We start from the raw sequence: 21,918 nt of genomic DNA on the forward strand, positions 1-21,918 counted from the left end.
GCAGGCAAAGAGCAAAGCCAGCTGGTAGCCAAGTGCAGGTCTAGTTGACCTGAAAGCGGGCAAAGTGGGAGAGAAGACAGGACACTCACGCAGATTTAGCGACCCTGCTCTTGATTTCAGAGGGTTCCCCCGATTCAGGCTGTTTCCAGGTCTGTCTCTCCTACCAACATGAAGGGGTCCGGGGCTTAATCCATTGGGGTCCTAGTATCACCCCTCCGTCCGGGGAGAGGAGTGGGGAGGTTGGAGGCTGAGCCAGGGTCTGCTGGGGCTGGGGACGGGGCCACTGTCGGCCTCCCTGGGGTTGAGAGGGTGGATTCTGTGGAAGTGGCAGGTCTCGCAGCTCTGAGTGAGAGAGGAGGCCACTTCATTTGTGATTGAGGCGAGGCATTGAGGGCTCTGGGTCAGCTGCCTGCTTAGGGGACACGCATGACTAAGGGGAGGGTCGCAGGGCCCTGGCACAGTGAATTCCCACCTGTAAGGACCCAGTCATGAGCAGCCGGCCCTCCAGCAGGGCAGCCTGCCTGCTGCTAGTGGGAGACGTCGCCTGGCACGTGAAGCTGGGGTTCATTCCCTGCGCCCAGAAAAAAGAGGAGAACAAGGGGGAGAAATCCATTCCTCTAGACCTCAAAAGGAAGACATTCTGGGCCACAGCAGTTGAGACAGAAACCCCTCTGTTACTCGCCACTCTGGCCTCTGCCTTGGCCCTCCTCCATCTGTATCACTCTGACCACCAGGGACCACACCGTGCCCCCCCAGTGCCTCTCAGGTCTAGGCTCCAAACCCTCCCCCAGGCTCCCTGGGGTTGGACAACAGGTGCCTGTGTACACTGCAGGCTGACAGAGCCCTGGCCTCTCTGCCCCTGCAGGGAGCCACAGGCCTGAGCATGCAGGTCGGGCTGGGCAGTGAGGTGACCCTGCCTCTCCTGGTGACCCAGGTCGGGGTCTGGGAATGGCTCTGAATGGCATGGACCAAGGAGAAGGACATCTTGTGCCAGCTGTTCATTACCAGCAGCAGCCTCAGCTCGGGGACCTCACCCTGGGGCCAGCCCACGGGGGCTCCAAGGGCAGCAGGGACTATATGTACTGGGCGACCATGGAGGGCCCCGGGCTGGCCCAAGGGAGGGCACCTCCTGCAGCTCCTGGCAGACGCAGGTGTGAGAGCCGCGGAGGGGAAGATTCCGGACACTGGGACTCCTGACTCTCAAACATCAACCCTGAATTCCTCACCTGGGACTCAGGTTGGACATCCTGCAAAGATGAGGACACCCCAGATAAATAGTAAAGATCTATTAAAAAAAAACACAGCTCGTAGGCTGAACTTGGCCCACAGCTGGAAGTTTTCTGATTCCTGCTCAGAACTTCACAATCATAAGGCTCTTGGAAACATGTGATTCTGGAGTTTTGATCAAAATAATTCCAGAATCTTAAAGTGTTGTTAAAACATATTCCACCTGCAGAGAAAGGCACACGTCCAGAATATGCAGCTGACCCAGGCATCTACCACCCAGCTGGAAATCACAAATTCCAGAGCCCTCGGGGTCCCCCTCACCTCCTGAGAGCTGCTACCCCATCCCTGGCACTGTCCTGACTGCTCAGAGCATGGATCTCTTCTGCCTGGGGTTTGTTTCACTTAAATGCATCCATGGAGTGTCCTCTTGTATCTGGCTTTTTGCACTCAACATGACATCGGAGGAATTCACCTGTAGTGATACACATGGTGGTGGCTCCTTTTTCTTTGCTGTAGGGCCACATGTGACCACATTGTCATGGAACTCAATTTCTTCTGGCTTCTGGCTAGTATGAGTAGCCAGAGCCACATCCCCAGCCCTATTTTGAATTTTATTTAGAGACAGGGTCTCATTGACTCGCTTAGCGCCTCACTTTTGCAGAGGCTGGCTTTGAACTTGAGATCCTCCTGTTTCAGCCTCCCCAGCTGCTGGGATTACAGGCGTGTGCCACCGTGCCTGGCTGGGTTGCTTGTCTTTTGGTGAAGATATGTAGACATTTCTGTACCTAGGACAATTCCAGAATCTCAAACCACAAAATAGAATCTTGCAGTTCTAGAATCATAGGGACAGAAAATTCTAGACACTTTGATTTAAAGCATGTATTGTCTCTAAGGAGGTGGATGTTGGTCTTACTGATAAAACCAGATTTTCCTTTAAAAAAAAGTTTTTGTAGTTTAGTGTGGTGGCATATACCTGTAATAACAGCGGCTCAGAAGGCTGAAGCAGGAGGATCGTGAGTTCAAAGCCAGCCTCAGCAAAACCAAGGTGCTAAGCCAACTCAGTGAGACCCTGTCTCTAAAATAAAATAAAATACAAAACAGGGGGGCTGGGGATATAGCTCAGTTGGTAGAGTGCTTGCCTTGAATGTACAAGGCCCTGGGTTCAATCCCCAGCACCACCAAAAATAAATAAAATACAAAATTGGGCTGGGGATGTGGCTCAGTGGTCAAGTGCCCCTGAATTCAATTCCTGGTACAAAAAAAAAAAAAAAAAAGAAAAGAAAAAAGGAAGAAAGAAAAAAAATTTTTTCTGATGTTGCAGGTGAACTCCAGCCCTCTTGCATCCTAGGCAGGTGCTCTGCCACTGAGCCACATCCCCAGCCCTTTTTATATTTTATTTAGAGACAAGGTTTCACTGAGCTGTTTAGCGCCTCACTGTTGCTGAGGTAGCTCTGAACTTGTGATCCTCCTGCCTCAGCCTCCTAAGCCACTAGGATTACAGGCGTGACCATGTGCCCGGCTCTTTGTGTCCTCTTTTTACATGTAAAGCTTAGATGCATGTACAGAACACAAGCAGATTTATAAGATACCCAAAAGGAATAAAATTTCATAGGGGAACTAATTAAGAATTTTTTAAAAACATCTAAAGCATCTCCTTTCCTTATTAGTAATGAAAACGAGAGTGAGAAAGCCCCAAGATAAAGAACTGGACCATTCTAGAACCTTAGAATCGCAGTACCTCAAGCAACAGACTCAGTGTTGTACAGTCCTAGGGTGCAAAGGAGCAGAGAACCCAGAATCCGCAAATGAAAGCCATCAACGCTCAAAGCTGGCAGGAACTTTCCAGATCAGCAAAGCCAGCTGCTCCCTTTTACAGATGAGGAGGCTGAGGCCCAGAGAGAGCCCAGAGGTGTCCCAGTCCAGGGACCTCCGAAACAGGGAAGTGGCCAGTTTCCTGGATCCCAGCTCACATGACTCCACCCCGCCCTGACACTGTCTCTGGGGACAGACCCTGTGCAGGGCCAGACCCAGCCCATGCCACCTGGCTTCTGCCCCCTCAGTGGCTCCTGCCCTCTGTGGTTGCCCCCAGCCTCGGCACATGCTCAGCACCCAGCAGCTGAGTTAGAGCTTCTGGCTCGGCCCCAAGAGAAACCTTTCCTCTTCAGCTGGCGAGGGTGGGTGCCCGCCATGGGGTGGTGTGTTGTGGCTGAGTGGCGTGTCCCCACCCCTGCACTGTCAAGGGGGCCAATTAGCAATTAGCAGAAGTGAGTCAAGGGCTCCAGGTGGCGCCTTGGCAGCTGCAAGGGACCCCACCCAGCTGCACACAGCTGGCTTCTTCATCTGGGAACAAAGGCTTGGCAGCATCCGGGGACCACCTGCCCACCTCGGAGCCTGCGAGAGGAGCAGGCTGGGTTGCAGGACCTTATCCGTCCCAGCATCCAGAGCTTCTGGCTGGGTTTATGTCAGGTACACAGACCTGGATTCAGACTCTACTTTTTTCATGGACATGCTGAGTGACCTTGGGCAAGTAACTTGATATCTCTGTCCCTGTTCAGCTGTCAAAATACAGCGGATCTGTGTTTCCTAGCTAGAGTGCGTGAATTGAGAGTGGTTGCATCTATTAGTATGGGTCTGGGACATAGTAAGCCCTCAATAAACATAAGGCAGTATCATGTCTATGATGCTTATTCAGCAAGACACAGGTTCAGATTGGTGAGAAAACATGTTTTTCTCTGAAACAGGGAAGAGGGGACAGAGGTGAGGAAGGCCTTTGTTCAAAGCGGGTCCCTCTTGCTACCTGGGTGTGGGATCCCTGGCAATGACTTAGCGCTCTGAGCCTCAGTTTCCCATCTGTAAATGGGTTTGGCCAGAGTAGCAACACAAACAGCAGGAGCCAGGATTGTGATGGTGTCATGAGAAAAGTGACCATGCTGGGCGAGGGTGATGGCCAAGGAGGGGGATGGAGTTCAGGGAGCCGGAGCCTGTCGTGGGGTGACAGGGCTCACAATGAGGACCCTGGAGCTCATGATAAGCCCCCAGTGTTGTTGTTCCAGTGACCCAACAAGACAGGCAAGGAGCCCAGGTTCCCAGCGAACACCTGCCTAAACTCAGTCCCACGTGGGGTGACAGGGATCTATAACCCCCGAGCGCGCCCTTCCCCAGTCTCCTCTGGGCACTGCTGGTGGCGGGGTGCCGAGCGCAGCTGTGCTGTGGCACTGGGCCCGGGGATCCCGGGTCTCCGCCGCTGCCCCAGCAGCAGGCGGGACTCAGGGGAGAGAGCAGGGACCTGGCGGGGCGGCCGGGTGCCCACTGGGGACGGCCGCTGCCTGGCCAGGGGGGCAGCCGCGGAGCTGGAGAATGCTGGCCGCACACCCGCCTGCCTCAGAGACCCGGCTCCAGAGGGGACGCCTCCCCTGAGTGGCTGTCACCCTGGATTTGTGTCACCTCCCCTGAGGAAGTCCACTCTATTGCAGTGCCCCATGGGACACCAAGGAAGAAGGAGCCTGGCCTGGAGAGGGAAGGTGCTGACCCTGCCTCCCCCGCTGCCCAGCCCAGGCCCCCCCATCCCACATCGGGGTCTCTCCTGGCCCAGGCCCCACTCGCACGGCCGGCAGAGAGGGTCCTGGGAAGTCAGAAGAGGAATCTAGACCCCTGGAGACCCAAGGACCACATGGGCAACTTCTGCTTCCACGGGAGGAGGAGGCTCGGACAGCCCACTCCTCAGGAGACTCAGAGGAGCCCCCCGCGGGCCCAGGGACATTCAATAGAGGGTGCTGCAGAAAGCAAAGCTGCAGCTCATGGCGAATTGGGGGCGCTGAGAACACTCGAGTGGTCATGGGGGTGTTCCAGAGCCCCAGGGAGGGCTGCAGAGGCTGTGCCCAGGCACTCTGTGACAATGGTGGGGACATGGCCAAGGAGCAGGGAAGCGTCACCAGGCCTGCTAGCAGTGTCCAGCGCTGGAAGACCCCTCCCTGCCCATCTGGTCCCTCCCCTCCTCGGGCTCCCTGGTGTTTACCAGCCAGCAGGTCTCTAGTCCCATTGTCACCTTGAAGTGACACCAGCTGCGCCTGCTCCCCTCCCCCACTTCTGCTGTTTCCATGGGGACAGATGTCCTTTCTGCTGATCTGGCCTAGCTGCCAAAGAATGAGGAGGAGCCCAGCCTCACCCCTCTCTCCATCTTCCTCTCTGAGGGTCCTCCCCCACCCCTGGGGTTTTCCTGCCTCCAGACCGCCCCCTGAGACTCGGGTTCCCACCCCAAAACAAAGAGCTGGGGAGGCTCTTGCCCCTCTAAGGCCTCTCTCCTAGTCCTCCAAGGGGCCAGTGCCTCTGCAGGGCGCTGGGACTCTCCCCGCAGCTCACTGGACACCCCTGGGGCTAATTCAGGCTGCAATGGCCGCCCAGGCTCTCTCTCTGCGATCCCCACCTCCCTGCGGCCCAGAAAGGACGCTGGACAAAGACAGCAGCTTCTTTATTGCCGGGCCAGGGGAGGGCTTTTAGACACCATCTGGGCCCTGGAACACAGCGGGGACCCGGAAGGCCACTCTGATGGAGACTTGGCATGGGCGGGCGGGAAGGGAGTCCGTGTGTCCATCCCTTCCCTAGTCCTCCTGGGGACCAGAAAGGCCTCCGCTTAGCGGCAGGACGTCGGGCCCTCAGCCGGGCAGTGGGGCTGACTCAAGGTCTCTGCGTGGTGACGGGGTACAGCAGAGCCAGGTGCTCGGCTCCCTGCACGGGCAGCGGGCGAGCGCTGTAGTGCAGGACCAGCTCGGGCACGCTGGCGAAGGGCCCGCTGTGCTGCCCCAGCACCACCTGGTTCTCTCGGGTCCACGTGAACTTCAGATGCAGGAAGCCCTGGCTGCTCCTGGGGGTCAGGGGGCAAAGGTGGCCCTGAGCTCCCCAGGCCCACCCACACTCTCCACTGCCCCCAAGCCCCCCTCACAGCTGGCAGGGTGGGTGCTGGCTCCCCAGGCGCCTCTAAAAAGCCAGGGTCTGGTGGCCAGTGGTCAGCCCACCACCCAGAGGCAGGACGGCCTTGGCAGGCTTGTCCTGTAGACCTGAGGTCCTCCGGGAGCAGGGCTGGTGTGCAGGCCCAGCGCTCACCTGGGTCTGAGAGGAGCAGGTGCCCTCTGCGGGACCCCACTTCCTTCCCTCCAAGCCCTGCTGGCACTGTGGCACCAGGTGCCCGAGGCACATTCACACCACACTCCCCTGTGGCCAAGGGAAGGGAGCCTTTCCCTTCCAGGGATTCCTCCCACTCAGCTAGTGTGGCTTTTCAGAGACACCCTCAGCCCCCTGTGACTTCCCAGGGTCTCACATTGCTCTTATCCCTTATCTCAGAGACTGTCTTGATCTCTGGCACAGCCAGAGCGTCAGCACCTAGAACAGGGCCAGGAACGTAGGAGATGCTCAATTAACGTTCATTCAATGAAGGGACCAACCCTAATGGTGGGGGCTCTAAGACCCCTCTTGGCTCACTCCTAGCACCCCTAGACTTGGTCCAGTCTCTCTCCAAACTTCCAAACTTTCCTTTTTTGGTGGGGGGGCACAGGAACTGGGGATCGAACTCAGGGGAACTTGACCACTGAGCCACATCCCAGCCCTTTTTATATTTTATTATTTTTTATTTTTTGCAGTTGTACATGGACAGAATGCCTTTATTTTATTTGTTAATTTTTATGTGGTGTTGAGGATCGAACCCAGTGCCTCACTCATGCTAGGAAGATGCTTTGCCACTGAGCTACAGCCCCAGCCCCTTTTTATATTTTATTTAGAGACAGGGTCTCACTGAGTTCCTTAGCTTCTTGCTGTTGCTGAGGCTGGCTTTCAACCTGTGATCCTCCTGACTCAGCCTCCCGAGCTGCTGGGATTACAGGCGTGCATCACTGTGCCAGGCTCTCCAAACTTTCTGATCCCCCCAACTACTCCCTCCTGGGTACCACGTGGTCCGCAGGTGTGGGGGTGAGGGGTGGTGGCCCTAGAACCCTGAATCACTTTACCATGATTAACAGTAACTAAGCACCTCTTGTTTCTCTGGCACAGTTCTCAATACTTTTTTGATTTTTGTTTTCTTTTAAATTTATCACCGTGCCACCATGATGTTGACGCTGTTTTCCTTGTTTTACAGATTTTACAGACAGATTGGGTCATTTACCTTAGGTCCCACAGCTGGAAAGTGGCCGTCAGGATTGGAATCTGTCTCCAAAGCCCTCTTCTAATTTTGTCCTTTTAGATCTTGCTCCCAGATACCTGGTAGGATCTTGGGAGCATTTTATAGTCTCACTCAGAATCTTAAGGATAGAAAACACCTCGCTGGCCCATTCTGAGACTAGGGTCTGAGATGGACAAATGGATGAACTTCAACTTTCTTTTTTTTCTTTTTGTACTGGGGATTAAAGCCAGGAGCCCTTTACCACTGAGCCACACCCCCATCCCTTTTCTGTATTTTATTTAGAGACAGGTCTCACTAAGCTGCTTAGGGCCTCACTAAGTTGCTGAGGCTGGCTTTGAACTCAGGATCCTCCTGCCTCAGCCTCCGGAGCCGATGGAATGACAGGTGTGACCACTGGCACCACAGCTCACAGTGTCCAGCTTGCTCCCACCTTATTAACCCCAAGTATGAGGCATGTGGTCCTGTGACACTCTGTCCCTGCAAGGCTGGGGTCTCACCTGAGGGACAGGGAGCAGTCCTGGGCGCTGGTCTCACTGAGCCGCACGAGGTAGCTGCCTTCCTTGCAGAGTGACAGGAGGTTCTCGGCATCCACTCGGCTCAGGGGTCCATGAAACCACCTGCAGGCGGGGGCAGGTGTCTCCTGAAGGCCACTGCCCCTTGACATCCTGGGGGAAGGTCAGGCCAGGCAGCTGCCAGGTCTTGTGACATCCCCCAAACAAGCCAGGAAGTCCCCTTGGGAGGAGCTGGGGCTGGGGCCATTCAGCATGGGCACCCGACCCCCACCCCCTTTCTCTTTTGTTGTGCTGAGGGTGAGTTCAAGGGCATCGGGCACTGTATCTGAGCTGCAGCCCCAGCATCACCTGATCTTAGAGCCTGCCTGGCATCCCGGCCCCAGCAGCCCTCCCTGGTCCCCAACTTCAGTCTCTCTCATCTGCTTTGCCACATCCTGTACCCTGCCCCCCACCGTTCTGCACTTAATATTTTTCATTAATTGTGCTGAAAAAAAAAAAAGAACAACTGAGCGTGGGCCAGAGAGGAGCACCCAGCTGCTGGTTTCTATCAAAGAAAACTAAGAGGCGCCTCTCACTCTGGGCCTCAGGTCAGGTAACAGGCCCCGCCCTCTGCAGAGGTTTGGGCCTGGGGGTGAGGGCAAGGTCTGGGCTCCGGGCCTGGAGAGCACCTGCGGAGGGACACAGGAGACCCAGAGCCCCTCAGCTCAGGCCCCACACTTCTGCACAAAGTTCTGAGCGAACTGCTCCTCCCAGCTCCATTCCAAGATCTTCTGGGGGCGAGGATGATTCCTGTGTCCTTCGCAGGCTCAAAATCCCCTCCCAAGTACCCAAGTGAAGGGAGCAGATCCTACGCTGAGCCAGGCACCCAGGGGGGTTTGGACTTAGAAGCTGAGGGTCCTGACTGGGGCCACACAGCAGGAGATGCAGAGCAGGGGTCTGAACCCCGAACCTGATTCCAAAGGGAAGGGGCCCTCATCTGCAGGGAGCCTGTTCAGCAAGCAGTGTGTGTGTGTGTGGGGTGGGCAGTGATTAGCTGAAGAAATTAATGAAGTTAATAAATGAATGAATCCAAGTTCTTCCCAGTTCCAGGGTCCCAGGCGGGAAAACGTCTGCCTGCCGGTGCAGTGGGGCACACCTGTAATGCCAGCAACTCGGGAGGCCAGGCAGGAAGGTCGCAAGTTCGAGTCCTGCCTTCACAATTCAGCAAGACCCTGTCTTAGCATTTAAAGGGTGGGGGTGCATTGCGGGAGGGGGATCTGGAGACGTAGCTCAGTGATAGAGCGCCACTGGTTCAATCCCCAGTACCTAAAATAATAATAAATCAATTTTAAAAGAAAAACGTCTGTCGGGTGAATTGGAGCCTGTTGACGGTGCCTTCAGCTCTCCCACTCACGGCTGTTTCTCCAGGGGCAGAGCGGGATCCACACGCTCTGCGGGCTGGGGGCTTCTGGGTGAGGGTCTCCGTAGCTCCTTGACTGAGCCTGGGGTCCTTTCCCACTCTGGACTGTCAAACTGCACTGGAAGGGGAGAGTTAGAGATGAAAGAGTTAAGTCCAGTCCACCTCAAGGGGGCGGGGCAGAGTCAAGCCAATGAAATTTCATTGGGGAGGCGGTGCCAGTTTGGATCACCTATCAGAGCTCACAAAAGGAGGAGCTAGGCTAAAGAATGGAAGGATTGACACAGAAGCAGCCAATTAGCTTTCAGAAGAGAGGGGCGTGGCAAATCATAAATCTGGGGGCACGGAAGGGGTGGGGCAGCAGCAGGAGCATCAAATCCAAGAGCAGGTCGGTTACAGAGCACCCAGGGCTGAGTTCCCTTCGGGTTCTGTTCCAACTTGGACCAAGTCTTAAAACTGGAGACCATCCTCCATATAAATACAGGTGGGTGGAAGCAAAGAGTCCCAAACACCCTCCCAGTCATACAACTTTTGAGGCAAGGTCATGTGGGCACAAACCTTCCTGGCCTGGGTTCTTTTATTTAGTAGTAGTAGTAGTAGTAGTACTGGGGATTGAACGTCGTCGTCGTCGTTGTTATTACTATTATTATTCTGTTTTACTTGACACAGGATCTCCCCAATCTGCTGAGAATGGCCTCGAACTTGCAATTCTCCTGCCTCAGCCTCTTGAGTCCACACCCAGCCTGAGTTATTTATTTAATTTGGTGCCAGGGATTGAAACCCACGGACACTTAACCACTGAGCCACCTCGCCAGCCCTTTTTATTGTTTTATTTATTTTTTATTTTTAGACACGGTCTAGCTAAGTTACTCAGGGCCTTGCTAGATTGCTGAGACTGGCTTTGAGCTTGAGATCTTCCTGCTTCAGACTCCCAGACTACTGGGATTACAGGCATGTGTTACCAGGCCCAGCCTGAGTTCTTTTAATTTTTAAAGCTGATCTTATTGTTACTATTTTTATAGAAGAGGAAACTGAGATTCAGAGACTCAGTCAAGTTCCCTCAATTCAGCTAGGGATTGACCCCAAGTCCTCCTGGCTGACCTAACTAGAGGATCCTGCCCTTCCCGTCTAACAGCTCTCCTGTCATTGGGCCCTGGCCAGCATTCAGTTTACAAGAACTCTCTTCAGTAGGTACTATGATGGCCTTTTATTTTGTGGGTAAGGAAACTAAGACTCAGTGACTTGTCCAAGGAAGTGACACAAACCCAGGTCTAGTGTTGACCAAAGCCCCGTTCCTCTCCCTGCACTCTGCTGAGCAGAATGAGTTAGGTTTTATTTCACAAGGCCTTTCAGTTGCCAAAGAATATGCAGGTTTTCCTGGGGGGAAGAATTTGTGACTCTCAGCCATTCCCACTTTGGTGAGAATCAATGAACTACCTTAAGGCAGGTAATTGGGCTCTACTTTATAAATAGATGCAGAGAGGTGACTAGATGAAGAAATGGAGGATGGGCCACTCAGAGGTCAGGGTTCGGTTCAGAGAAGCACCTGCAAATGCTCTGGAGATGTGGTCTTTCTTCCACTCCCAGGGCTGGTCATACTCATCGGCTGGACGTTCATCCTCTTGGGGCAGCCGACTCTGCCGAGGCCTCTGATCAAAAGGGGGCCCGTCCCCCGGCTCTGGGTCCTGCTCTTCATAAGGAGTATCATACAGCTGTACCACTGCGCCACAGGGCAGTTCTGGGAGGCCAAGGACACCAGTCAGCCCCCATCCCCTGGGGACTTGACACCCCCCCAGCCCTGCTTACTCACCACTTACGACCCGCTGGGCGTCATAGGGCTCCATGTAGCCATCATCTGGGGGTGGCGGGTGAGGCTGGGCATCGAAAGGGTCTGAATACTCAGTGTCAACTTCCAGCTGGGAACAGAGGAAGGGAGAGAACTAGGGAGACCAGAGCTCCAGAGAGCCCAGATGGGTGGTGTCAGGAGTCCAGCTGGCCCAGCTTACGTCCCCCTGTCCCCCTGTATTAGATGCTCTGCATGTGTTTATCTGCAAGAGCAACACTCAGCAGGTACACAGGCCCCATCTTACAGGTGAGGAAACCAAAGCACAGAGAGGGCAAGTGACTTGGGCAGGTCACACTCTGGTGAGTGTGAGGCAGTTTGATCCCAGCCTTCTGATTTCCCTGCGTTCCCTCCTTCTATCTCCCTGTGCTCTCAACCACTGCCCAAGAGAGCTTTGGTGAGCCTTAGTCTGCTGAGGCTGAAAACCATGTTGACAGGGTGGGCACTGCAGGCAGCTCTAGGTGAGGTTCCAATGTTAAGGTGCCAGGCTTTGACCTTGGGCTGGAAAGTCACTTCTCTCCTGCCAGCCTCAGCTTCCACTTTTGTAAAATGGAAATCAAGGAGGAGGGGCAGCATGGCTAGGGAACCCTTGCTGGCATCTGTCTTCTAAGCTGGGGCCAGTTGCCAAGAGCAGAGCTCAAAGGAGGGGATTCTGGGGGCCTGGTGTCTCCTGCCCCCAGCAGGACGGACAGCACCACCTATTTAAAAGAGGTATCAGACTCTGCTGAGCAGGTGGGGGCGGAAGTGTCCGGTGCCCTGCCCACCTCTGGGATCGTGCATAAACCACGCTCCCTGGATCTGGGGAGCCGAGCAGGACCCTAGCACCCAGTGTCCCGCACCGCTGTCTGCGGAGCTGCCCAGGCACGCACCTCTTCCCCGGGGTTGTCCAGCAAGGCTTTGGCTCTGGCCATGTCTACGGCCTCCACTTTGATGAGCCGGTGCTTGGGAGAGTCGAACTTGGAGTCTCCGGGGCCCTTGGTGTCTCCGGGGTCTGCAGGGTCTGGCTCTGGGCGGCTCTCGGAGTCCTCATAGGGGTCCTCAAAGTCCAGATTCTTCTGCACCCTATAGGCCCTCAGGATGTCGCTCTCGGTGTAGTCGGGGGTGGGCGGCTGCGGAGGGGGTCTCCGACCGCCAAAGCTCAGGTAGTCCCGAAGCCACTTGGCCATTTGGGCTCGTGTCACCCCAAACCTGGCTGCTGTAAGAGGAGGACCCACATACCTGTTTTGGGTCCCTTCACAGAGGGGAGGAGTGCAGGAGGGAAAGGAGGAGACGGAGGGGGAAGAGCTCAGGTGTGCCCTTCGGTTGGGCTCAACAGGGGCAAGGTGAAAAGGTGAGAGAGAGAGGAGGAGAAAGAGGAGGGAGGAGGAAGCCCACCTTGGCCCGGCTCTCCAAGAATCACAGGGTAAGGGGCACCCGGCAAGTCCCTGAACTCGGCGCGTGGGGTCGAAGGGCCGGGACGAGGGGCACCCGCGGAAGCGCGCAGACTTTGCGCGGGCAGCGCACTCCAGTGTGCGGCGCCGCCTCCGCCGCCTGGGAGGCTCCGGGATCCTCGCTGGGGCTCCGAGGTCCGGGGAGCGCCGCCCGCGGACGCCCCCAGCCCTGCTCAGCCGGGACGCCTGGCTTCTCAGCGCAGCTGGCTGGCTCCCCTGGGGCGCGAGCGCCCCGCGCGAAGTTGCGCGGCGGGGACGGTGACCCTGGCAGGGTATATCCTTTGTTGCGCTCCGCTCCGCGCTGGGGGGAGCCCTAATCCCAAGGCCCCCGGCCGGCTGCCTCCATCCGGCCCCAGCCACCGCACAAAGGGAAATAAAAACCTCCTGCAATCCGCGTTCAAGCTTTCGGGGACTTTACGCGCGACCGCGGGCGCGCGTGGCCGCGAGGTGGGACTTTGGGAAGGGGGCGCGCCCGCGGTCGCCCCGTCCCTACCCGCCCCGGGCCGCGTCCTGGGAAGCGACGTCAAGGCTTCCCCGCCCTTCCCCTCCCCTGCGCTCCCCTCGGAGGTGACAGAGACCTTCAGCTGGTCGGGGAGGGAGGGAGGGAGGGGAGCCGCGGCCGCCGAGGGGAGGGGGCTGGGGGCGCAGGAGTCGCTGGGGCCGAGACCGCGGCAGCTGGACACTGACCCGGAGGCCCGAGATGCGCAGAGGCGAGAGAGGAGCGCGGCAGGTGGGCACGGCCTGGGGCGGACACAGCTCGCCGGCCGGCGCGAGAGGACCCGGGAGGCAGAGCCGGGAGAGGGGGGACTGGACTTGACCGCCAGAAGGGACGAAATTGACCGGGAGATGGGATGAGAGTGACCGCTATTGAGGGACGAAATGAGCCGATGACCAGGCAGTGGAGGGGGTGGAACTGTCGGAGAGGTCACTGGCTAAAATTGACACTGATGCCGCGGAGGGAAAGCGGGAGGTGGGAGCCCGAGGACTGGCCTCCCCTCCCCCAGAGGGCTCGGCTCTCTCCCTCCCCAGGGGACCCATTGCAGGGCCGGGAGGGGTTGGGGCAGCTGGCAGGGTAAGGGAGATGCTATCTGTGCCTGTCTGGTGGCCTCGCGTCTGTCCCTTTGTGGCTTCCAGGGCGGGAGGCTGGAGGCGGGTAAGAAGTGAGGGGGATCTGCCTGTCCTGGTCGCTGCAGCTGCCTGGGGGGAGGGCACCCAAGGTGTGGGGGTCAAAGACAAGGAGGGGCGCCTTTTCTCTCCTCAGGCAGCACGTGCTGGACTCCCCTGGGTAACTGGAGTGAGGGGTGTCAGGAAGAACCGAGGCTCCCCAGGAGTACAGCTCTGAGGAGCAGGGCCTGGAGGAAGTCACCTGCACTATCTGTGAGCTGTGCCCTCCCCAGGACCCAGGCCAGGGCAGGGCCTTCCTTAGTGCCTAGGTCTCCTCCATTAACAGGAGGATCCTAACGGGAAACCCCAGAGCCCAGGAAGGATTGCCAGAGGGGGCAGTTACCACCCAGGACGTTCTTTTACCTATGGGAAAGCTGAGGCAAGGAGGAGGTGGCCTGGCTCACAGCTACCCAGGGGCTCCTTTGTGCCTGGACACCATCCTGTGGTTGGCTTGGGTGGCACCAAGATCCCTCCCCTCCACTATTAGCCCCATTTTTCAGATGGGGAAACAGGTCCAGAGCCCATGGGCCAAGACCCCATAGCAGTGGGGGTCTGCACACTTCCATATCTGCCCTTCGGAACCAGCTGTCCCCACAGCACCTGTTGAGCTCCACCCTCCCCCCTGCAGCTCACTTCCACAGTCGTCACCGCCCCCCTCCCTGATCAGCGACAGCAGCGTCCCCAGAGACCGCCTGGGAGCGTGGTGGGTAATTGTCCTGTTTTCTGTCAGCCGCAAGGCAATTCCCGGCTCGGGGATGAGCTGTTGACAGATCTCATCAAATCTGAGTCCCCTCTCCGTCAGATAAATAGGAGGCGTCTGAGGTATAAATATTTGAAAGGGGCCTTCTAATTACAGTCCGCGTCAGGAATAGCAATCAGAGGCCCCCAGGCAGAATCAAGCGGCGTTTGACTTCCCTGCGCTTTTGAACTGGCTGCAGCCCGGGCCCCCACCCCAGGAGAGGAGAGGGGGAGGGTGGTGGAGAGGGGAGGGAGGGGGCAGCCAGGGAGGAAGCCAGGCTGGGGGTGGGCCAGCTCCCTGATGGCTGGACTGGGTGACCTTGATGGGGGCACCCCTCTAGGGCTTTGGCCTTCTGATCTGGAGGGGCTGGGGGGGGGAGGCCGGAGGTGCACTGTGGGTAGAGGCCAGGAGGCAGGACGGGCTGGGGCTTGGGGCAGTGGGGACCTCCTTTCTTTGGAGGTTGGGAGGCAGGCTGCCGAGGCCTCTCGGGGTGAGCGGGGCTCAGGGTTCCTACCTGGTTCTCCAGAACCAGGTGCTGGAGGCTTCAGCCCAGGACCTCACCTTGGGTAGGGCCCAGTCGGTGTCCTGGCCCCTGTGAATGCTGGCGGCCAGCGGTGTCTGGGATGCTGCTTGTGTTTTGGATATGATCCACACACCCTGCGCTCACCCCCTCTCTCAGGTGCTGGGGGGCACTTTCCTAGCAAGAGCCACACCCTGGGTTCCTTCCCCGCATTAATTTACAGGGTACAACTCAGTGGGTCTCCGCATATTCTCAAAGCTTTGTGACTGTCACCACTGTCTAGTTCCAAAACATTTTTGTTATCTCAAAAAAAAAAAAAAAATCCTATAACTTGTGGCAGTTCCCTGCGCCCTCCCCAGGCCCAGAACCCTAAATCCACTTCCTGTCTCTGGACCCTGTTCAGTGACGTCTCACACTGTGTGTGCAATGTGTCTGCCTCTCTCACTGAGGCAGGTCCTGGAGGTCCAGCCAGGCTGCGGGCTGCAGCTCCTGGCATGTAGTAGGTGCTTCATGTATACTTAGGCTTGCTGGGACTTCAAAGGCCACCAAGGGGGGTTCCTGGCCTGGTTGTGCCTTCCACCTGTCCCTGGCTGTGCCTGCCCCTGTCCTCTGGTCTTCTCATGGAGCATCCTCATTAATCTGGTGGCATCCCAGACACCAGGACAGGCAGGGAGAGGGGTGGTGGTCACGGTGGGCTTAAAAGTTCCTAATCCGATTGGGGAAATGTGCCCTCCTTCTCCCTCCCTCCCTCCCTCCTCTCTCCCTCCCTCCCTCCCTCTCCTCCCTCCCTCTCTCCTTTCTCCCTCCCCTTTCTTCCCTCCCCTCCCTCTCTCCCTCCCCTCCCCCTCCCTCCCCTCCCCTCCCTCCCCTCCCTCCCTCCCTCTCTCCCTCCCTCCCTCCCTCTCTCCCTCCTTCCCTCTCTCCCTCCCTCTCTTCCTCCTTCCCTTTCTCCCTCTCTCTCTCCCTCTCTCCCTCCCTCCCTCCCTCCCTCTCTCCCTCCCTCCCTCCCTCTCTCCCTCCTCCCTCTCTCCCTCCTTCCCTCCCTCCCTCTCTCCCTCCTTCCCTCCCTCCCTCTCTCCCTCCTTCCCTCTCTCCCTCCCTCTCTTCCTCCTTCCCTTTCTCCCTCTCTCTCTCCCTCTCTCCTCACTCCCCTCCCCCTCCCTTTCCTCCCTCCCTCTCTCCCTCCCTCTCTCCCTCCCTCCCTCCTCTCTCTCCCTCCCTCTCTCCCTTTCTCCCCCTCTCCCTTTCTCCCTCTCTCCCTTTCTCCCTCTCTCCTTTTCTCCCTCCCTCTCTCCCTCCCTCCCTCTCTCCCTCCCCTCCCCCTCCCTCCCCTCCCTCCCTCCCTCCCTCTCTCCCTCCCTCCCTCCCTCTCTCCCTCCTTCCCTCTCTCCCTCCCTCTCTTCCTCCTTCCCTTTCTCCCTCTCTCTCTCCCTCTCTCCCTCCCTCCCCTCCCCTCCCTCCCTCCCTCCCTCTCTCCCTCCCTCCCTCCCTCTCTCCCTCCCTCCCTCTCTCCCTCCTTCCCTCCCTCCCTCTCTCCCTCCTTCCCTCTCTCCCTCCCTCTCTTCCTCCTTCCCTTTCTCCCTCTCTCTCCCTCTCTCCCTCACTCCCCTCCCCCTCCCTCCCTCTCTCCCTCCCTCCCTCCCTCTCTCCCTCCCTCCCTCTCTCCCTCCTTCCCTCCCTCCCTCTCTCCCTCCCTCCCTCTCTCCCTCCCTCTCTCCCTCCTTCCCTCCCTCCCTCTCTCCCTCCCTCCCTCCCTCCCTGCCTTCCTTCCTCCTTTCCCATGCTGAGATGGAACCCAGGGCTTTGCAGGTGATGGGCAGGTGTCCACCCACTGAGCTACATATCAGCCTTTTTATTTTCTTTTGAGACAGGTCTCACTAAATTGCCTGAGTGGCTGGGATTACACGAGTGGCCACCACTGACTTCCTAACCCGTGGCCTTGCCCCGAGACTCCCCAGTCTGATGGAGGAGCTGTGACCCTCCCTCTGAAGCTCCCAGTCTGAAGGCAGAACCCGTGGCTGCTTTCCTGGGCTCGCGGTCTGCCGGAGGAGGTGCAGGGCAGGGCAGGTCCCCTCCGGGTCGTCCCAGGTCCGTCCCTCGCTCTCAACCAGCCTTGGCCAAGGAGCCTGCGCCCGTCAAGGCAGTAACAGTGCAGGTGCCCCAGAGGGGAGAGCCTGGACTCGGGGCTGCCTCCGGAGGGGGCTCAGGTGCCAGTGAGGGCTCAGCCGGGCAGGGCCTTGCCGTCCCTCTGATGAGCTGCAGCAGCCAGGCAGCCCCAGGGGAGCTGACGGAGGAGGTTTCCAACGCGGCTTGACAGCGCCGAGCGGTGGGAAGGGGGAGGGGCAGGCGGGGCTGGGGGCAGGGCGGGAGGAGGGGGCTGCACACACCGGCCCCCAGTGTGTCCAGGGCCTGTCCCTCTGCTCAGTCAGCCCCAGAACCGCGTGAAGGGAACCTTGCCCAGGGTGGAACTGGCCCCAGGACACGGGTGACAGACCAGAGTCCCTGGGGAAATGTAAACCCCAGCACTGTGTGGAGGAATGGGAGGGGTGGACAGGCAGAGGCAGGGTCCCTGCCCGGATGACTCAGTCACAGGGGCTCATGGGCACCTGCCAGATGCCTGATGCTTCAGCTGGGGCAGAACGCAACCACCCGGTCACCACCTCCTGACGCAGACCCTCGTGTGACCTCCACTGCGCTGCCCACTGTGCTCACGGTCCTCAGCTTGAGCTGGAGAGGCTGGCACCTGCTCGTAACCACAGGGCTGCGGTGGAGGTGGAGCTGGTGGGGACTCTGTCCTCTCCGCGGGCCTTTGGAAGCATTGTGGGCAATGTCCTGTGGGCCACATGGAAGCCAGTCCCTCCCAGCCGAGCCTTCAGATGACACCGGCTGCAGCTTGTCTGTGTCTCTGGCTCATTTTGTGTGAGTGGAGCTGGCGATGGAGCCCGTCCATCCGAGCGTGTTAGGGAGGTGCCCCCCAGCGAGCACGCCCAGTCTCACCCAGCGCTTTTGGTTTTGGCTGACAGACCTTGGACTCCTGGGTTCAAGTGATCCTCCCACCTCAGGAGCTGGGACCACAGACACATGGTGGCCCCTAGTGTGTGAGTGTGTGTGCAGCACGCTCTGTACTGAGGATTGAACCCAGGGGTGCTTAACCACCCACATCCTCAGCCTTTTTTATTTTTTATTTTTTTATTTTGAGACAGGGCCTTGCTAAGTTGCTGAGGCTGGACTCGAATTTGCAATCTTCCTGCCTCAGCCTCCCACGTCACTGGGACTGCGGGTGTGTGCCATGTGCCTGGCCCAGTGTTTTCCACTTTCAGAGTCCCTGCAGATATCCCCGGAAGCCACACTGGCGATTCTGCTGCTTTAAGGCAGGGAATTTGGGAGTAAGGTGTCATGCAGCCCCCTGCTCCTCAGCCCCTCGCTCTCACCATGGTTACCCCCTTGTCCAGGGAGCATTCATTTTACTTATATTTTATTATTGTACCTAATACAATAAAAATACATTGTATAAAATATTTATTATATTTATATCATCAATCATGTTAATCTTATTGATATTCATTGTTTTCATCTTATTTATTTGATTTGCAGTGCTCTATCACTGGCTGCCTCCACAGCCCTTTTGAGACAGGAAGGTGACATCTTCCTGCCTGGCCTCCTGAGGGGCTGGGATCCCAGGCGCCCAGCTTTCTTTTGTTTATTTTATCTGAATGCGTAATCTCTTACACCCCCACCTCCCAAGAAGAAAGTCACTCTGCGGGAGGGGGCTTTGCCTGTTTTCACTGCTGTGGCCCCAGTGCCTAAACCAGAACTGGGTGCACAGTAGGTGCTCAATAAACATATGTGAACGGCAGATGGACTCCACCTTGTAGTGGGAACAGGAGTGAGGGGGTTCACAGGCAGCTCAGCCCAGGGTCCTCAATGGCGCGTCCTGCATCTCCTGTGCTGTTGGCCCTGCTCTCTGAGTGACTTCTGTACTCCCTCTGGCCACAGAGTCATGGCAGAGGGGTGGGGCTTTGGGACTTGTCCTCAGATGGCCACAGCTGGGGAGCTGCAGGAAGTGTCATGACCCCCACCCTGGGAGGCCTGGGAACCAGAGCAGATCCCAGGAGCTGGATGACCCACGGTGACTCCCTGTGGGTTCTTAGCTCTCATGGGGTCCTAGGGGCAGGAAGAAGGAGCACACAAGTAGGCAGTTCAGGCTGTCAATAAAACTTTATAAAGACAGACCAAGGGCCAGATTTGGCCTGTGGTTGCAGTTTGCATTTATTTGACTTATATTTTATTATTGTACCTAATGTAATAGAATACATCATACACAATCCTTATTTTTATATTAACTCCACTGTACTACATTTTATATGTATTGTTTCTATTTTTTTATTTTGCAGTTTAGAATGTGGTCAGATTAAAATTTAGTGCTGTTAGATAAGTAATAGTAATAGATGCTCCATGAACTTGGCAAAAGTTAAGTGTGAATAAATCAAAAGAAACCAGAGAAGCCAGGTGCAGTGGTGCACACCTACAATCCCTGTAATTCAGGAGGCTGAGGCAGGAGGTTCACAAACTTGAGGCCAGCCTCAGCAACATAGCAAGACTGTCTTAAAAAAAAACACCCAAAAAGGGCTGGGAGTGGCTCAGTGGTGGGCTACCCCGGGGCTCAATCCCCAGTGCCAGAAAAACAAGAGAATTTAAGCCAAAGGGTGGTTTAGAGCAAGGGCCTGGGAAAAGCTGGCCAATGGGCGTGGGGGAGATGCGGTGGTGTGGGGGAGAGGCGGTGGCGTGGGGGAGAGGCAGTGGTGTGTCCGAAGCTGCTGGCACCTACCCTCTGGAGCTGGGCTGCTCTCTGGTGCGCCAAGCCCTCCCCGCAGACACATGAAGCTGCTAAAACATGGCTGAATGCAGAAGACGCGCATATCCAATGACTGTCACCAGCTGCCACTGTCACCCCGGGGCCCTGACAGGGAGCTCTGGCTGGTCCTGGAGCGCCTTCCCAGGAAGCCATCTGGCAGAGCTGCTTTGCCACCCCCACTGTCCCCTAATCATTCAGGGTCCGTCCCTCCCTCCTCCTTGAAGGGCGCTCACCTGCAGAGTCTGTGGGCACCAGGATGTCAGGGCCCCTGTCCCAGCACAGGGACATCCGCCCACAAAAGTGCTTCAGCCCCTGACCCCGAGGGAGATGGGGTGGGACTGCGGAGCGGCCCCTGGGGTCTCAGGAGGCCCTTCCCCCCTGGGCTTCCCCTCCGGAGCCTGGCTGAGGCCAGGAGGCTCAGCCTCCACCTCCACCTCCACCCGTGACAGGAGGGAGACCCCACCTCCCGCCCGAAACGCGACACCGAATGCCAGTCAGTGTGCCCCAGTGTGCCTGTCTGGGTGAGGCCACCAGGTGCTGGAGAAGTGGGGTGGGTCTCCCAGTAGCTGCTCCTGGAGCCAGAGAATCGGGGACATGGGGCCACCCCCGAGGAGGTGAGCTGTTCAGTCAGAGTTAGGGCCAGCCATCGCGCTAGTGACCCACTGTGGCCAGGAGACAGTCCCCCAACTGGGCACCAAACAACGCCCCACCTCCTGGTTCTGAAAGCCAGGAACCCTTTACGGCCTGACCGCGCGGCCCTGCTCAGGGTCTCCAGGGGCTGCCATCAAGAAGCTCAAAGTCCCATATACCCAGTCTCCAAGGGACATCCCTGCCCCCAAGGGCCCCAGCTGGTCCCCAAGGCAGCCTGCCTCAGGAGGGTGCAGCTCCTCCCTCTGACCCAGGGGACGAGGAGCCTTGGCAAGTCACGTCAGCCTCTAACACGTGCCCTGCCAGGTCTCAGCCGCACAGCGCTGCCATCAGGCCCCAAGTACAGCCACCCACATAACCAGAAGAACGCGGGCTCAAGGCAGACACAGGCCACGGTGAGCTCAAGACCCCCCGTGGAGCCCTCCCCAGCCCGCTGGGCTGCTCTGCTCCAGCCTGGCTGGTGCTGCCCCAGGCCCTTTGCACTGCTGTGCTAAGCCCCCTCTCTAGGGCCCTGCCCCTCTGTCCCCGAGGGAGCTCGTCCCTGGTTAGTGCAACGCAAACCATCCTCTGGACGTCCTTCCCGACGGTCTCCATTTTCCAGAGTCCTCAGAAGAGAGGACAGAGGTGGAGATGGCCACGTGAGGAGCACGCACATGAGGACCAGGCGTCGCAAACAAGGGAATGGCCAGGTGTCCCCCAGGGAGGCCTCCGCGCATCCGTGAGCGCCTCATGGGACCCATTTCTGCTACTCTCTGTGGAGGCCCGCAGGGTGGGCTCCCTTGGAACCCAGGGGGTCCTTCATGCCTCCCCCAGGCTCTGGGAGCCCAGTGCCCCTCAGGGCCCCACCCCATCCCCTCGCCTGCTGTCCAAGTTCCCTTTATTTTTGGTACGGGGTGGGGGGACCCGGGGTGCTCCACCACTGAGCCCCCAGCCTGGCTGCCAACTTGCCATCCTCCTCCTCCTCCTCCTCGGCCTCCTGAGTAGCCGGGGTGGCAGGGGTGGCCACTGCGCCTGGCTCCAAATCCCCCTTTATAAGGCCACATTGGGACAGGGCCAGCCCCAGGCCGTGCCCAACCCGGAGACGTCCCTAAGCCACACCGAGGCCTGGCCCACCTCTCCTCCTTTCCTACTTACTTACTTACTTACTTATTTTTTGTGGTGCTGGGATGAACCTGGGGCCTCCCTGGGCCGCCGGCACCCCACCTCCGAGCCCCTCTACCCTGGGGCGCCCCAGCCACCAGCACCCACCTCCTTCCCGCCTGCAGCCCCACCTCTGAGGGTCCCTAGAGACATCTGCACAGGGGGACGGCCCACCTGTCCCTGAGCAGGGAAGGTGGAGGTGGCTGGTCACAGGGCGGTCCCTGGAAGGAGCTGCTGTCTCACAGACCTGGGCCACCCCAGGGTGAGCCGGGCCT

At 57.9% G+C, this 21,918-nt stretch overlaps 1 protein-coding gene and 1 non-coding gene across 2 annotated transcripts; one reads left to right on the forward strand and one right to left on the reverse strand.

The window, feature by feature from the left end:
- The first annotated feature begins 2,335 nt into the window (after window positions 1–2,335).
- Window positions 2,336–2,408, forward strand: Trnas-uga (transfer RNA serine (anticodon UGA)). The gene has a single exon. It is a non-coding gene; the product is annotated as a tRNA-Ser (tRNA).
- Window positions 2,409–5,901: 3,493 nt separating this feature from the next.
- Window positions 5,902–12,313, reverse strand: Shd (Src homology 2 domain containing transforming protein D). The gene is made up of 6 exons (XM_076872221.1): window positions 12,017–12,313; window positions 11,115–11,220; window positions 10,851–11,042; window positions 9,302–9,425; window positions 7,894–8,013; window positions 5,902–6,088 (listed from the first exon to the last, which is right to left on the reverse strand). Exons 1-6 carry the CDS (start codon window positions 12,311–12,313, stop codon window positions 5,902–5,904), a joined length of 1,026 nt encoding a protein of 341 aa, XP_076728336.1.
- Window positions 12,314–21,918: the final 9,605 nt, after the last annotated feature.

The sequence above is a fragment of the Callospermophilus lateralis genome, chromosome 1 (genome assembly GCF_048772815.1).
Source record: "Callospermophilus lateralis isolate mCalLat2 chromosome 1, mCalLat2.hap1, whole genome shotgun sequence".
Classification (NCBI taxonomy): Eukaryota; Metazoa; Chordata; class Mammalia; order Rodentia; family Sciuridae; genus Callospermophilus; species Callospermophilus lateralis.

What these genes read in the sequence shown, in the direction of transcription:
- Shd (XM_076872221.1), bottom strand. Translation starts at nt 12,313, where the DNA reads ATGGCCAAGTGGCTTCGGGACTACCTGAGCTTTGGCGGTCGGAGACCC. An exon ending in CTGCCCCTGGAGAAACAGCC is followed by an intron (nt 8,014 to 9,301) that starts GTGAGTGGGAGA and finishes CCCCGCCTGCAG; the next exon opens with GTGGTTTCATGGACCCCTGA. An exon ending in GACTGCTCCCTGTCCCTCAG is followed by an intron (nt 6,089 to 7,893) that starts GTGAGACCCCAG and finishes CCTGACCCCCAG; the next exon opens with GAGCAGCCAGGGCTTCCTGC.